The sequence below is a fragment of the Pristiophorus japonicus genome, chromosome 17 (assembly GCF_044704955.1).
Source record: "Pristiophorus japonicus isolate sPriJap1 chromosome 17, sPriJap1.hap1, whole genome shotgun sequence".
Lineage (NCBI taxonomy): Eukaryota > Metazoa > Chordata > Chondrichthyes > Pristiophoridae > Pristiophorus > Pristiophorus japonicus.
The window spans coordinates 86,252,485-86,268,683 of record NC_091993.1 but is presented as its reverse complement, the minus strand read 5'-3'; the positions used below and the strand labels follow the sequence as shown (position 1 = coordinate 86,268,683).

General features: G+C 40.4%; 1 protein-coding gene across 4 annotated transcripts in view; it reads right to left on the bottom strand.

Moving 5' to 3' along the window:
* LOC139227840 (protein phosphatase 1 regulatory subunit 12A-like) overlaps positions 1-16,199 on the bottom strand; it is a 258,951-nt gene that overhangs the window by 65,157 nt on the left and 177,595 nt on the right. For 3 of the 4 annotated variants that reach the window (XM_070858916.1, XM_070858913.1, XM_070858914.1), the window contains 4 exons: positions 12,279-12,461; positions 8,986-9,172; positions 2,936-3,057; positions 647-688 (listed from right to left, as the gene is read on the bottom strand). In XM_070858916.1, coding sequence (XP_070715017.1) covers positions 647-688; positions 2,936-3,057; positions 8,986-9,172; positions 12,279-12,461 — 534 coding nt within the window. Of the gene's footprint in view, positions 1-104; positions 524-646; positions 689-2,935; positions 3,058-8,985; positions 9,173-12,278; positions 12,462-16,199 lie in introns of those variants that run through there. The other variant, XM_070858915.1, reaches the window with a different exon arrangement.

The following is a 16,199-nucleotide window of genomic DNA, read 5'->3' as shown; positions in this document are numbered from 1 at the left end:
TCAACATGGCATCATTAACCTGAAATACTGCTGTCGCAAAGCAACTGGGTGTTGGGTGACAAATTAACCTGGTAGTACCATGTTACTTTTTAAGCAACTCAATAAAGTTGCTTAGATCTGTATTTTCAGCTTATTTTTCAACAACACAGCAATGAGTACAGGCCTGAATAACTGAATACCCAGAAATATATTTATCTGGATAAACAAAACGGTCACTGGGGATCTCTCTGCTCAGTCATGATGTTCCCTTTTACGGAAACCATCTGAGTATATAAGTACTCCTCTGCAGCAGTCGTCAAACATTGGAGAACAAGCATGTTTTCAGGGAAGCAGAGTTTATAATATTGCTCATTGAAGTCTTTCAGCACAAAATTCACAAGATTCAGTTGAGGATTCTGGGTTTCTTTCCAGTTGCACTGCCCTACTGCAATATTACACAAATCCACAGCTTTGTCCTGACAAACTAGCACCAGCCACCTTCGATTTCACTTGGTCAGCTGTAATGCTTCTACAGTACTGTTTTCTGTGTAAACATTGAGAAAAAATACCAAATGATTAAAGTATCCACACTTCAACAAAAAATGAAGTGCCCGAGTTTCTGTTTCATACCTGCTTACAGCATTATCATTTCTGAACTCGAGCTTACCCGGATGTCTTTCTCTTCCTCTTTTCCGTCATTTTCATCACCCTAAAGAAAAGCAAAACTCCACTAAGGAACTGCAATTCAAGTCACAGACATAAATCTAAAGTAACACTCTTGGATATGGCTCTATTTTTATAATACATCAAAAAGTTAAAACAATTACAGCCAGATTGCAATTTTCCTGATAAATAATAAAACCTGGAGAATTTCTTCGACCATATTGCAAATATATTTACATCTGTACAATAATATTCAAATTCAAACATGAGGTGTTTCCACAATGTTATCAAAAAAGGAATTTTAATTTATAAACTACTGAGATTTGTATTAATCAACATCTGAAATCTGGAATCCTCGGGACTGAATCTGTTCCGGTTTTTGGGGTTTTTCCGGATTTCAGACAAGAAAATCAAGGGTTTTGAGCGGCGAGGTCTGAAATCCGACACGGATTCAGTTGAGGATTCCAGATTTCAGACTTGATTTTCTTGTCTGCAATCCAGAATCCTTGACCGAATGCGTGCCGGATTTTGGGTTTTGTCTCAAAAATGCCCAGTTTTCGGACAATAATTCCTGATGACACCATCAACTATGCGCAAAATGTCCGGTTTTCGGACAATTCCGGTTTTCAGAGCTCCGGATTCGGTACGTTGCACCTGTATAAACAAGACTTCAGGCTCAAAACTCAAGTATAGTTATAGTGAATAAGGTATATCCAGATCTATGATTTTTTTCAATGTTTTACTCCATAAAACATCAAGTTTAAATAAAATGTTTACTTATTCTTTGGATTAATCAACTGAAGATCACATGGTGAGTTGGCAGAAACACCACAACCATTGGTTCTTCTGTGCGGCTGTCATCACTCACCATGACGCATCCAACCAATGTCTGATGTGACACTTTCTACCAGCAAATAAAGAATAATAATAAAACTGTCCCCGATTCCACAGTATATTTTCAGAATGGCTAGATATTAGAGATATTTAATTGATGGAAGGATGGGAAACAGGAGATCGAAGCAGACAATTTCCAGTAGTTTAAAAGGTCAAGAATGAAGGGCCATAGATGCAAAATTAAATGTAAGAGATTTAGAATTGAGGGTAGAAGAAACTGCTTCATACAGTGAGTTCTGATGCTGTGGAATTCACTTCCAGCATTAGAGGTTGGAGCAGAAACCTGTAAATGTTCAAGAGTAGATTGGCTAGGTGGATGAAGGAAAAGAGGCTGAAGGGAAACGGGTTCAGGACTATTTTCTCGAGTGGAGGGCAAAGACTGGCAGACCTAATTGCCTGTTCCGTATCATAAATGTATTTCTGTACATAGAGGCAATTTTCAAGGTATTAAGTTCAGCTCGAGGTTCAGAGGAGGGTTCTGGACCATGCAAGTTTCACACCTGCAATTTTTTTAAATTCCTGAACCTCTTGAAATTATTGTCCAGCAATTTATTCCCAAGAGTTTATGTATATTTTGTTGAGTTTTTTTTTTGGGGGGGGGGGGGAAGTGATTGTTTGAGCTCCTCAAGATGAGAATATTTATCATTTAATGTAATAGCAAAACTTTTTTCCATTTTCCATCTATTTGTATTTCTTGAACTGAGCTCTCAATTTGATGTAGATCAGCTAACCTTGCACTGCAGACTCGAACTCCTTAGGAACAGATTTCCCAAACCTTTCACATTTAGGACCATTACAACTGACAGATACCGTTTATCACATCAGCAGATATAAACCGAGGTGAAGGACAATAGAGCAACCAAAGCCATATCCATTCTCCTTCATTTTCACCATCCCCATTTTTATATATTCTTTTAAAATAAAACTATTTTCACTTTGCCCTCCTTTATGTTTTCAATTCATGTTCCAAAGTTCACCTTGTACTTCAATCAAACAAATCAAGGAGAGATGAAGCAATTCTGCCAATCTTATAACTTTTTTTTTTAAATGAAAAGAGCATGATCAGTAAAATTAGCAACTCTTCCAAATGTACCAAAACTTAATTAAACTGCAATTAAAATATAAACCATCATGATAGAATCAGCAACCATCAAATGGCCTACATAAGCAGTTTTCAGAAGTATCGATATTTCTTTGAAAGTATTTTTTGATGCTTCAGAAAAATTCTGAATGTAATTTCTCTATTACTGTTTGATCAGAATTCTTGGATGAGAAATGTTTGAAGAAAAATGTTAACACAGAATATGCTAGTCTTGCTTTTCTAGGCATCTCATTGTAACCAACTGAAGATGCCATTTCTTCAAAGCCAAACAAAATTTATTTCCCAACAAATACTAACATCTTGAGTCCAGTACGACACTCCAGTGGATCGTCGCTTCTCCCTGGGTCGTCGTCTTTCTCTTATTGACAGCTGTCTGTCATTTGCATCCTTGTCATCTTCATTTACTTTTTCAGAGTTATCTTTTTAAAACAAATAATCACAAAACAGAATTATTCAAAAAACGACCTTTCATTTTTAACTCCTAATACAGACACTGCAATACGTATGAAAACTATACGAACTCAACCGATTATTCATACTTCACTGGTACCTTCATATTGGAACATGAAAGGTACTCAGTTTGGCTTGAAATTATGCCAATTGAGATGGATTACCTATTACCCAAAGCTGCCAAACTACCAATGCTCATGTTGGTATAACTACCCTTATGGAGTTTACACCAGTGTTGATGCCCGGATTTTAAAAAACTAGAAACAAAGGCATTTAATCCCAGTGTTGCCCAAAGCCACTGAAAATGTGACTGAATAAAGTACTTACAGACACACACAGCTTGTTGGAAAGCAGAGTCTGAAAGAAAACCTAGAGCGAGATCATGTGTATCCTTGGGGTAAGACTCAAAATATTTAAATACATCCTGTCAGCACTGAGCTTCTGGCATTTTATTTACAAACAATGAAAAGATATGGTAATGATTCCTTAAATCCAAGTGGACAGTTACCTCTACTGACATTTTTGAAATAAGTCCAGTATCCAATGAGAAAAAAGCTTCATGTAAATACGGCCCATTTTTATGAGTTTTACTTAATTGAAATAACATGGTCACTTTACACATTCAGCACCGGTGGCAGGGGAGGGGTGTATGGGGTGCGAGAAGAAAGCAGAGAAACAGGAAAAGGGAGTGAGAAGAGGGAGAGGAGGGGAGTGAGAAGAATGAGAAGTGAGAAGTGAAGAGGAGGAGAAGTGGGGAGAGAGGGCACAGGAGTGAGGAGGAGGATGGTACAAGGAGAGGGCAAGTTTAGTCTCCGTGGGGGGAGGATGGGCGAAAAGAGTTGGTTGTTTTCACTGGATTTCTCATTTAGCTCAAACATTTTGGTTTTGGCTTCCAATCTTTAATTTCATAGAAACATAGACATAGAAAATAAGTGCAGGAGTAGGCCATTCGACCCTTTGAGCCTGCACCACCATTCAATATGATCATGGCTGATCATGCAACTTCAGTACTCCTTGCCTGCTTTCTCTCCATATCCCTTGATCCTTTTAGCCATAAGGGCCACTCCCTTTTGAATATACCTAACGAACTGGCCTCAACAACTTTCTGTGGTAGGGAATTACATAGGTTCACAATTCTCTGAGTGAAGAAGTTTCATGTCTTCAGCTAACTTGAGCATTAAAAAAGTCACCTTGCTTTTTACATTGGAGGAGTTTTTGGCTTACCTGTTGCTTGCTGTCTTACTTTTTTTTTTAAATGGGATTTTGCTGAGGCTTCAGTTATCTTGCCCATCAATGTCCTTGCATATTCTATTTTGAGTTGTGGAGTTTATGGGGCTGTCGTTGTGACAGCTGCATATGGCTGAAGCCAGCGGTGTCTCTTTTAACTGATTCTTTTTGATTTTTCAATTTGTTTGAGGCTTGCTCTGCACTTTTTAATAACTTTAATAAAAAATCCTCCGTTGCGTGGTGCCAAAGGTGTGTTACTAATTTTCTTTAGGTGACCCTGTCATGTAACATTATTGTCAAAGTGTCGCCTATAGCAGCACTTCCTTTGGATGGCTGAGACCACTCTGCACTTTTAATGTACAACAGATGTGCGATCTGTGTTTACATGCAGACACTATGTGGTAAATGCTTACATTGCAAAACAACATTGTTTAAAGATTCAACCAACTTACCAAGTTTAGTTAAAATTAGAGCAAACATTCAACTATTTAAAAGAGCAGGCAGACAAAAAGCAAAACTATAGACCAGTTAGCCCAACATCTATGGTTGGGAAAATGTTGGAGTCCATTATTAAAGAAGCAGTAGCAGGACATTTGGAAAAGCAAAATTCAGTCAGGCAGAGTAGGCATGGATTTATGAATGGGAAGTCATGTTTGACAAATTTGCTGGAATTCTTTGATGTAACGAGTAGGGTGGATAAAGGGGAATCAGTGGATGCGGTGTATTTGGACTTCCAGAAGGCATTTTGACAAGGTGCCACATAAAAGGTTACTGCACAAGATAAAAGTTCATAAGAATATAAGAAATAGGAGCAGGAGTAGACCATACGGCCCCTTGAACCTGCTCCGCCCTTCAATAAGATCATGGACTCAGCTCCATTTCCCTGCCCACTCCCCAGAACCCCTCATCGTTTAAGAAACTGTCTATTTCTGTCTTAAATTTATTTAATGTCCAAGCTTCCACAGCTCTGAGGCAGCAAATTCCACAGATTCACAAACCTGAGAGAAGAAATTTCTCCCCATCTCAGTTCTAAATGGGCGGCCCTTTATCCTAAGATCAAACCCTCTAGTTCTAGTCTCCCCCACCAGTGGAAACATCATCTCTGCATCCACCTTGTCAAGCCCCCTCATAATCTTATACGTTTTTATATGATCACCTCTCATTCTTCTGAATTCCAATGGAGTAGAGGCCCAACCTATCCTCGTAAGTTAACCCACACATCCCCGGGATCAATCTAGTGAATCTTCTCTGACCTGCCTCCATAGCAAGTATATCCCTTCGTAAATATGGAAACCAAAACTGCATGCAGTACTGTAGGTGTGACCTCACCAATACCTTATTTGGCTGTAACAAGACTTCTCTGCTTTTATACTCCAGCCCCGTTGCAATAAAGACCAAGATTCCATTGGCCTTCCTGATCACTTGCTGTACCTGCATACTAGCCTTTTGTGTTTCATGCACTAGTACCCCCAGGTCCCGCTATACTGCAGCACTTTGCAATCTTTCTCCATTTAAATAATAACTTGCTCTTTGATTTTTTCTGCCAAAGTGCATGACCTCACACTTTCCAACATTATACTCCATCTGCCAAATTCTTGCCCACTCACTTAGCCGGTCTATGTCCTCCTGCAGCCTCTTTATATCCTCCTCACACATTGCCCTTCCTCCCATCTTTGTATAATCAGCAAACTTGGTTACGTTACACTCAGTCCCCTTTTCCAAGTCGTTAATATAGATTGTAAATAGTTGGGGTCCCAGCACTGATCCTTGCAGCACCCCACTCGTTACTGATTGCCAACCAGAGAATGAACCATTTATCCCGACTCTCTGTTTTCTGTTTGTCAGCCAATCTTCTATCCATGCTATTATATTACGCGCAACCCGTGAACTTTTATCTTGTGCAGTTACCTTTTGTGTGGCACCTTGTCAAATGCCTTCTGGACGTCCAAATACACCACACCCACTGGTTTTCCTTTATCCACCCTGTTCGTTACATCCTCAAAGAATTCCAGCAAATTTATCAAACATGACTTCCCCTTCATAAATCCATGCTGACTTTGCCTGACCAAATTTTGCTTTTCCAAATGTCCTGATATTGCTTCTTTAATAATATTCCAACATTTTCCCAACCACAGATGTTAGGCTAACTGGTCTATTGTTTCTTGCTTTTTGTGTGCCTCCTCTTTTTGAATGGAGCGTTACATTTGCAGTTTTCCAATCTGCTGGGACCTCTCCAGAATCCAGGGAATTTTGGTAAATTACAACCAATGCATTTACAATCCCTGCCACTACTTCTTTTAAGACCCTAGGATGCAAGCCATCAGGTCCAGGGGATTTATCCACCTTTAGTCCCATTATCTTACTGAGCACCACCTCCTTAGTGATTGTGATTGTGTTAAGTTCCTCCCCCCTTATCTATCCACTGTTGGAATATTGTTAGTGTCCTCAACCGTAAAAACTGATACAAAATACTTGTTTAGAGTTTCTGCCATCTCCATGTTCCCATTGCTAATTCCCTGGTCTCGCCTTCTAAGGGACCAACATTTACTTTAGCCATTCTTTTTCTTTTTATATACCTATAGAAACTCTTACTATCTGTTTTTATGTTTTGTGCTAGTTTACTTTCATAGTCTACCTTCCCTTAATAATTTTTTGTTATTCTTTGCTGGCTTTTAAAAGCTTCCCAATCTTCTGTCCTCCCACTAGTTTTGGCCACTTTGTATGCTCGTTATTAAATCGGATACCGTCCTTTATTTCTTTAGTTATCCATGGATGGCTTTCTTTTCTCTTGCACCCTTTCCTCCTTACTGGAATATATTTTTCTTGAGAGTTGTGAAATATCTCTTTAAATGTACACCACTGTTCATCAACCGTCCCACACTTCAATCTGTTTTCCTAGTCCACTTTAGCCAACTCTGCCCTCATACCTTCATAGTCTCCTTTATTTAAGCTTAGTACGCTGGTTAGCGATCCAACTTTCTCACGCTCCATCTGAATTTGAAACTCAATCATGCTACGATCACTCATTCCAAGGGGATTCTTTACGAGGAAATTGTTTATTAATCCTGTCTCATTACACAGGACCAGATCTAGGATAGCCTGCCCCTGGTTGGTTCCGTTACATACTGCTCAAGGAACCCGTCCCTTATGCACTCTATTAACTCTTCCTCAAGGCTACCCTGACCAATTTGATTTGTCCAATCAATTTGGAGGTTAAAATCACCCATGATTATTGCTGTTCCCTTTTTACAAGCCCCACTATTTCCTGGTTTATGGGGTTGGGGGTAATATATTAGCATGTATAGAGGATTGACTAACTAACAGAAAACAAAGAGTCGGGATAAGTGGTTAATTCTCTGGTTGGCAACCAGTAACTAGTGGGGTGCCGGAGGGATTAGTGCTGGGACCCCAATTATTTACAATCTATATTAACGACTTGGACGAAGGGACTGAGTGTAACATAGCCAAGTTTGCCCATGATACAAAGATGGGAGGAAAAGCAATGTGTGAGGAGGACACACAAAATCTGCAAAAGGACATAGACAGGCTAAAAGAGTGGGCAAAAATTTGGCAGATGGAGTATAATGTGAGAAAGTGTGAGGTCATGCACTTTGGCAGAAAAAAATCAAAGAGCAAGTTATTATTTAAATGGAGAAAGATTGCAAAGTGCCGCAGTAGAGCGGGACCTGGAAGTACTTGCGCATGAAACGCAAAAGGATAGTATGCAGGTATAACAAGTGATGAGGAAGGCCAATGGTATCTTGGCCTTTATTGCAAAGGGGATGGAATATAAAAGCAGGGCAGTCTTGTTACAGCTATATAAGGTATTGGTGAGGCCACACCTGGAATACTGCGTGCAGTTTTGGTTTCCATATTTACAAGAGATATACTTGCTTTGGAGGCAGTTCAGAGAAGGTTCACTCGGTTGATTCCGTGGATGAGGGGGTTAACTTATGAGGAAAGGTTGAGTAGGTTGGCCTCTGCTCATTGGAATTCAGATGAATGAGAGGTGATCTTATCGAAACGTATAAGATTATGAGGGGGCTTGACAAGGTGGATGCAGAGAGGATGTTTCCACTGATGGGGGAGACTAGAACTAGAGGGCATGATCTTAGAATAAGGGGCCACCCATTTAAAACAGATGAGGAGAAATTTCTTCTCTGAATGTTGTAAATCTGTGGAATTCGCTGCCTCAGAGAGCTGTGGAAGCTGGGACACTGAATAAATTTAAGACAGAAATAGACAGTTTCTTAAACGATAAGGGGTTATGGGGAGCAGGCAGGGAAGTGGAGGTGAGTCCATGATTAGATCAGCCATGATCTTATTGAATGGCGGAACAAGCTTGAAGGGCCGTATGGTCTACTCCTGCTCCTATTTCTTATGTTCTTAAACTAATCGAAAGGAAAATGTTCACAAATAGGCAAAGAGCATAATATAAATCCTTTTCCTGTGTTTCTTCACGAGATAGATTAAAAAATATTCCAATTGTAAACCACAGTAAACTTTTGCTAGAATATTTTTAGTGCATACTACAAACTCTTTGAGCACTCTTTTGCTAGTTTAAGATGGAAACCACATAAAACACTTGCAAATATGCTTTCATGATTCCTCAAGACCATGTTGAGAGGGTCAGCAGACATTCTTGATTATTGAACAAAGTTAACCATTACCATTGCTCTCCATATCCTTGGATAAAATCCTCGAGTGCGAAAGGTAAGAAGGCGTTTGATCTATGACTCCATTCAGTCGGCTTTGTTGGGTGCTTGAATACAGGAAGCTGCCTGATGTAGAAGGCGATGCGAGAGGGGCAGCAGGACTATCAGTTTGCGATGTATATCGTGATTGGCGATACCCAGACTGGTTACAAGGAAAAAAAAAGTCTTAAAATTCTGAACACTTGTTAGGAAAAAATACACATGTTTTATATATATGTATATATATATAGTTGCAAATTCACCCAAGAGCAGTCTTCTCTACCCCTCCACTTTCAATGTAAACAGATGTATTTGGATCAAACTAATATATTGGGATAGAGTTTCTCCTTTGGGTGCAAACGATCAGGCTGCGAATTGCACTCAGAACTGCTCTAGTTTTGAGTGGTGTTTTCATTTCTCGTGTTTCCGCTCAAACTCATTTGAACATCACCAAATGCAAAATCTGCCATGAACCAGCGCAGTCAGTCAGCGTTTTAAAATGCAAGTCAAAAATAAAATTTTTGCTTTTAAAAAATATTCCGAGATTATATTTAAGAGTGTTAACTTGGTGCAGTTTGTTTAATACAGCTGAAAATAGACTTTAGAAAAAATAAGCGTTTTTAAATAAGCGTTAATTTACACCTGTAAATAACTCAACTTTAAATTACAGAAAACGATTAAAAAAATATGCAGAATCATTTTTACTAAATTTAAAGCATATATATTCAAAAGCTCTTAAAACATGCCCATTAATGTCTCTGCAGCCAAAAAAAAAAGCTTAATGTTTAGAGCCACCTCGAAGGCCAACAAATGAGCGCAATTCGAGGAAACTCCCAATGGTGATTAATTCATCCCGGGGTGTGGTCGGTTTTATGGATGGGGCCAGATTCCAGCGCAATGTTTTTTTTAAACGAGTGCAAAAGATCGTGGGCACTTGATCTGCACTGGACATAATTCGCGCTTAAAATGCCACGAGCCTTTGCACGGGTTAGTGTTTTCGGGTGAACTGCACCTAAAAAACCAGCACAACCGAGCGGAAACTCTATCATTACATTTTAGCTGAAAAATTATTGTATAAATTAAATTGCAACGTACAAATTTGACGATTTATTCTTTAGTTTTGTTTTGGGATGTTTACATTATGAAAATATATAACATTTAAAAAACAGTTCCAGTCTGCCCTTTTTATTACAACTTTTAACTGATTTAGCAATTTGCACTGAGCAATTCTTCTTGCTCTCAGTGAAATTAGTTTCAGCTCCTGCAATATGGGAATTTATAGCTTGTCCTTGCCCGTTGTGACATTTTAGTCCTCAAGGACATGTCTGCATTTTCAGTTCATCCTAAGTTTGAATTTTATGATTATGGAATCAATTTTCTGTCTGGATTTGAAGCTGCAGTAACATGGAAGACAGTGACTATAAACAAACTAATGCCCATCAACCTGTGCAGAATCCAGATACCAGAATGAGAATACATCCTGCTAAAAGGCCTCAACATTAACATCCAATGAGGGATATTGACAGTTTGTGAAGTTTGTTTCAGTGAGGGACCTGGAATAGAGAGTAACAGCGCCACTCAGTGGATTAGAATGCTATTGCTTTGATGCACGGAACCAGGTTGAATGTTAATCTCACCACAATACCTACACTCCTGATCTCAGCTAAGACTGTTTCTGCAGTTACCAAACAAAAGAAAGACATGTGGAGACAAGAGAAGTTGGGGTTGTTCTCAGAGCAGTGGTTGTTAATGGGAGATTTAATAGAGGTGTTCAAAATCATGAAGAGTTTTAATAAAGAGAAATGGTTTCCAATGGCAGAAGAGGGCACAGATTTAAGGTAATTGGCAAAAGAACTAGACAGAAGAGAACTTTTTTGTTTTCTTGCGAGTTATGATGATCTGGACTGCACTGCCTGAAAGGGCAGTGAAAGCAGATTCAAAAGGGAATTGGATAAATACCTGAAAGGGGAAAAAATTACAAGTGCTATGGGGAAAGGGCATGGGAGTGGGACTAATTGGATAGCTCCTTCTAGGAGTTGGCACAATGGATCAAGTGGCCTCCTTCTGTGTTGCATCATTCTATGATTCACTGAGGCATAGAAAAAAATGAAAGGGAGGGGAAAAAGTATTGAAGTCCAAGTTCTCGTAGCTGTTGTAATCAGAGAGGGATACTGAAACCACCATTGTGCTCGTGTGCAAGAGGCATCAATCTGCAGAACCAGAAACAAGTAAACACAAAGTTTGATCCTATCTGAAAGCACCAAATAATAGATAGCTCATAGTTTCCTTCAATAAACACCATCGTTGTGAAACTTCTCTGGATAATTACAACAAAGTCACCGTGTAAAATTGGCTGGGAACTGAGTGAAAAATACACCAAATTTTAACTAGTGATGAATTATAGAATCAAACAGCATAAGCAGGCTTTTTTGCTCAGCATGCCTGCCCTTTGAAAGAATTATTCAATATGTCTCACTCCCCTGCTCTTTTTCCATAATGCTGCAAATTTTTCCCTTTAAGTATATATTGAATTTCCTTTTCAGAACTGGTCATGAATCCTGATATACTCTCTAAATCATTATCCACAGATAGCTATTTCTGCAACTACCTTTAATGTGTGATCTAGTTTATAGGTCTCCAATTTGTTTGAAGACACAAGACTCCTCTCTAGATTACCTGTGAAACAATTGAAAGGAAGACTTGGAAAGTAACAGGCCAGTCAAATATTGGCCAGGAATTACATTGCACTTTACCTGCAACAGGAAAAGATGATTCCCAAAACAGTCTAGCAGTCATACATGCAGACCACTGCTGTGCTAACCAAATCAATTCAACTCTCAAAACGTTTTTCCTGTTTTAGAGCAAACTGATAATTCAGTTTTAATGCCAAAACTAAAAAAAATAAATATTCTAAAAATACTGAAGCCTATTGGACCAGTACAGTTCTCATCATTCTTTTCCCTATAACAATCTGCATTAATCAAATTCATGATGAAAACTTTGAAAGTTGCTTTGCCAATGTTTCAGCAAGCTGAAGCACAGACCAGGAAAGTCCCAGGTTTAATCCCCAGTGTATGATGAGTTAACTGTTTGAAGTCAGTGTGGCTGTCAAGGTACTTCATCTGGCCGCAATGCCCTTCATCAGGGAGTAGGGAATAATTTAGCTTTAATAGCAACTTCAAACACTTTTATGCTACACTGCTTTTCAACTGCTCCCAATTTTTCAAATACTCTGTACTGCTGGAAATATCACAATCGGTTCAACATACCTCTTCCTCTTGGTTTCTACTCCATCTTTGCCTGTACTCTTCTGTATCTCGTGTTATTAATGGCTTTTCTTTTTCATCTTGCTTTTCCTTTTCGTCCTTCTCTTGTTGTTCCCGAGCTCGTCGCTCAGCACGAGATCGGCTGAATGTCTTCTCAGCTTCCTGCAGGTCTGTTAGTGTTACACCCTAGTTTAACGAAGCACATAATAGTATGAGCATTGTGCACATGAAATTACAAATAATTCAATTTTGGCTGAAAAATGTGTAATGGGGGACAGGATGATGTAGCAGGTAAGGCACTCTGGGATTCAGGTTCAAATCAAGTCCAGACTGATGGGAGTGAAATTCTCCCTTCTACTTGCTGTAGGACTCTTGTGAAAGAAGCTGGGGAGGCCAAATGCATTTTCTAGTGGGGCTGGGTGTACACTGCAAAATTGTCCCCAATTGGGCATTAATTGGTTAATCTCAATCAGAGGGGCAAAAGGATGGCTGGTGTTGTAGCTTCTGTCATGGTTAGCAGCCAGTGTCCCAGGGTAAACACTGCAGCCAACCTGCAACCTTATATACAAATTTCAATGGGCTATCAAGGGGTCAGCATGATCTTTATTTCCAAAAACCTATTGGTGCTAAGTAATTATAAAATCCTTGCCACTCTCACTACTTTGTTTAAATAGATACTACGGGCCCAATCCTGACCATCCATTTTTTTGGAGTAAGTTGTTTTTTCTGGCCTAAGTTAAAAAATGCCATTTTCCCCCCAAACTTTGCTCCAGAGTAAGTCAGTTAGGTACGATTTTTTTTTAGTTCAATTTTTTTTCCCCAAAAGGAGGCGTTCCCAGACACTTACGCCAGTTTTGGCCATTTATGCTACTTTGAGCAGCTAAAACTTACTCCAAATCGACTCTGAAAAACATTGCGGACAGTTAAGAATTCGGCGCAGGTTAGCACCAAGACTTACAAAGCACTAAAACAAAGGCCAGAAAGTAATAAACAATCAATCAATAACAAATAAAAAATAGAAGTCCTACCTTTATGCCAGAATCAAGTTTTTGTTTAAGTCCCACCCCACCCCCATCAAAACACTCTTTCTTCCCCCCCCCCCTCCAAATCAAAACTCTCCTCACTAAACAAAGCACAACCATCAATAAATAAAAAATAAAACTGAAGTCCCACCACAGCCTGGGAAATCAGCGGGCCGGTGCGGGAGGCCGCTCGGCCGAAGATAGGGTGCGGCGAACATCAGGGCCTCCCTTCGGCCGAGGATAGGGGCTGCGAGCATCGGGTCTTGCTCACAGCCCGCAGGACACGCTGGGAGGGTGAGGAGCATGCCACCAGACTTCACTGTGCATGCGCGCAGCTGCCAGCAGTATTTCCTGCGCTGGCCTGTTGCTCCACCCCCCACTTCACTATCTACGCCACGCTGGGATACCGGAGACTCGGCAAAGCGGGCAGGATGGGGCCACTTTTTTGCGGCGCCAAATAAAGGGGTTGGGGAAAATTGGGCCCATATGGTAATACAACAATTCACTAAATGTTACCTATTGGCAAAACTAATCACAGATAGGCGATTGGCTGCTCCATGATGTGGCGTAAACACTTCCTGAAATTCTATACCTCCCAACAACTTGCTATAGATCAAACACAACAACTCTTATTTATATAGCGCCTTTAACATAGTGAAATGTCCCATGGCGTTGTTATTATGCGATAAAAATTTGACACCAAGCCACATAAGTAGAAATTAGCGCAGTTGAACAAAAGCTTGGTAAAAGAACTAAGTTTTCAGGAGCAGTCTTGAAGGAGGAAAGAGAGGTGGAGAGGTTTAGGCAGGGAGTTCAAGAGCTTGGCGCCTAGGCAACAGAAGGTACAGCCACCAATGGTTGAGCGATTATAATCAGGGATGCTCAGGAGGGCAGAATTAGAGGAGCACAGACATCTCAGGGGAGGGGGGGGGGGGTGGTTGCGTGGCTGTAGGGGCGAGGCCATGGGGGGAATTGAAAATAAGGACGAGAATTTTGAAAGAGAGGCGTTGCTTAACTGGAAGCCAATGTAGATCAGCGAGCACAGGGGTGATGGGTGGGCGGGACGATGCGAGTTAGGACACGGGCAGCCGAGTTTTGGATGACCTCAAGTTTACGTAGGATAGAATGTGGGAGGCCAGCCACATTCTATAGAATAGTCAAGTCTAGAGGTAATAAAGACATGGATGAGGGCTTCAGCAGCAGATGAGCTGAGGCAAAGGCGGAGACGGGCGATGTTACGGAGGTGGAAATAGGCGGTCTTAGTCATGCTGCAGATTACTTAGTTGTTGGGAGGTACAGATTTTAAGGCAGTGTCTAGGTCACTTCATGGAGAAGCCAATCATATATCTACGATTAGTTTTGCCAATAGGTAACATTTAGTGAATTACAGTATTACCATTTATAGTATCTATTTAAACTAATTTAAAAACTTAGTTATACTAAAAAGAATGAAGGTTAGCCAACCAACAATCTTACATTTCTGAACTATGAATAATGTGCTGTGTATAATAGAAAAAAATACATTTTTCACATGCTTTGCTGACATCTACATACATGTTTTAGATTCCTAATCTTAGATAACAAAGATTGGATACATTTGAGTCTTTGTTTGTGAAGACCAATATGCAGAACTCAACCATTTATGCCATTTCCTGATGATTATATTTCTAACATACATTAAAGGACTTAACGATGTAATCCTTGATTCAGTTGAAGCACTTTCGCCTCCAAGTCACAAAGCTCTGGGTTCAAGCCCCACTTCAAAGACTTCCAATCAGGTTTCTGCCTCTGCCACAGTACCAAAACATCAAGGTCACAAATGACATCCTTTGTCACTGTGACAAAGGCAAACTATTCCTCCTCATTCCTCTGGACTTGTCTGCAGCCTTTGACACAGTTGACCACGCTATCCTTCTCCAATGCCTCTCCACCTTCATCCAGCTGGGTGGGACTGCACTCGCCTGGTTCCATTCTTACCTATCTAATTGTAGCCAGAGAATCACCTGCAATGGCTTCTCTTCCCGCTCCCACACCGTTACCTCTGGTATCCCCCAAGGATCTATCCTTGGCCCCCTCCTCATTCTCATCTACATGTTGCCCCTTTGCAACATCATCCGAAAACACACCGTCAGTTTCTACATCTACGATAACAACACCCAACTCTGCTTCACCACTTCTCCCCACCCCTCCATGGTCTCTAAATTGTCAGACTGCTTGTCCGACATCCAGTTCTTTATGTGCAGAAATTTTCTCCAATTAAATATTGGGAAAGATAGAAGCTATTGTTTTCGGTCCCCACCACAAACTCTGTTCCCTAGCCACCGATTCCATCCCTTTCCTTAGCAGCTGTCTGAGGCTAAACTATACTGTTTGCAACCTTGGTGTCATATTTGACCCGGAAATGAGCTTCCGACCACATATCCGCGGCATAACTAAGATTGCCTATTGAAGTCATTGAAGTCCCCCACTCAGAACATTCTGTTACACTCAGGGCTTCTTCTACGTTCAACATGGAGGAGTACTGATTCATCAGCAGAGGGAGGACGGTATGTGGTAAACACAGATTTCCTTGACTATGAGTCAATGTTGAAGACTCCCAGAGTGACTGTCTCCCGACTATATACCACTGTGCTGCCACCTCTGGTGGCACAGGACATACCCAGGAATGATGACAGAAAAGTCTGGGACATTACCTGAAAGGTACGATTCTGTTTATGACTATGGGACAGCTCTCCCAAATTTGGTACTGTCCCAGATGTTAGTGAGGAGAATTTTGCAGGGTCGACTGGGATAGGTGTGTCATTATTGTGTCCGATGCTGGTGCCATTGCCAGGTGATCTGTGCGGATTTATTCTTTTTTATTTTTCGTAGCAGTTTGGTACAACTGAAAGGCTTGCTAGGC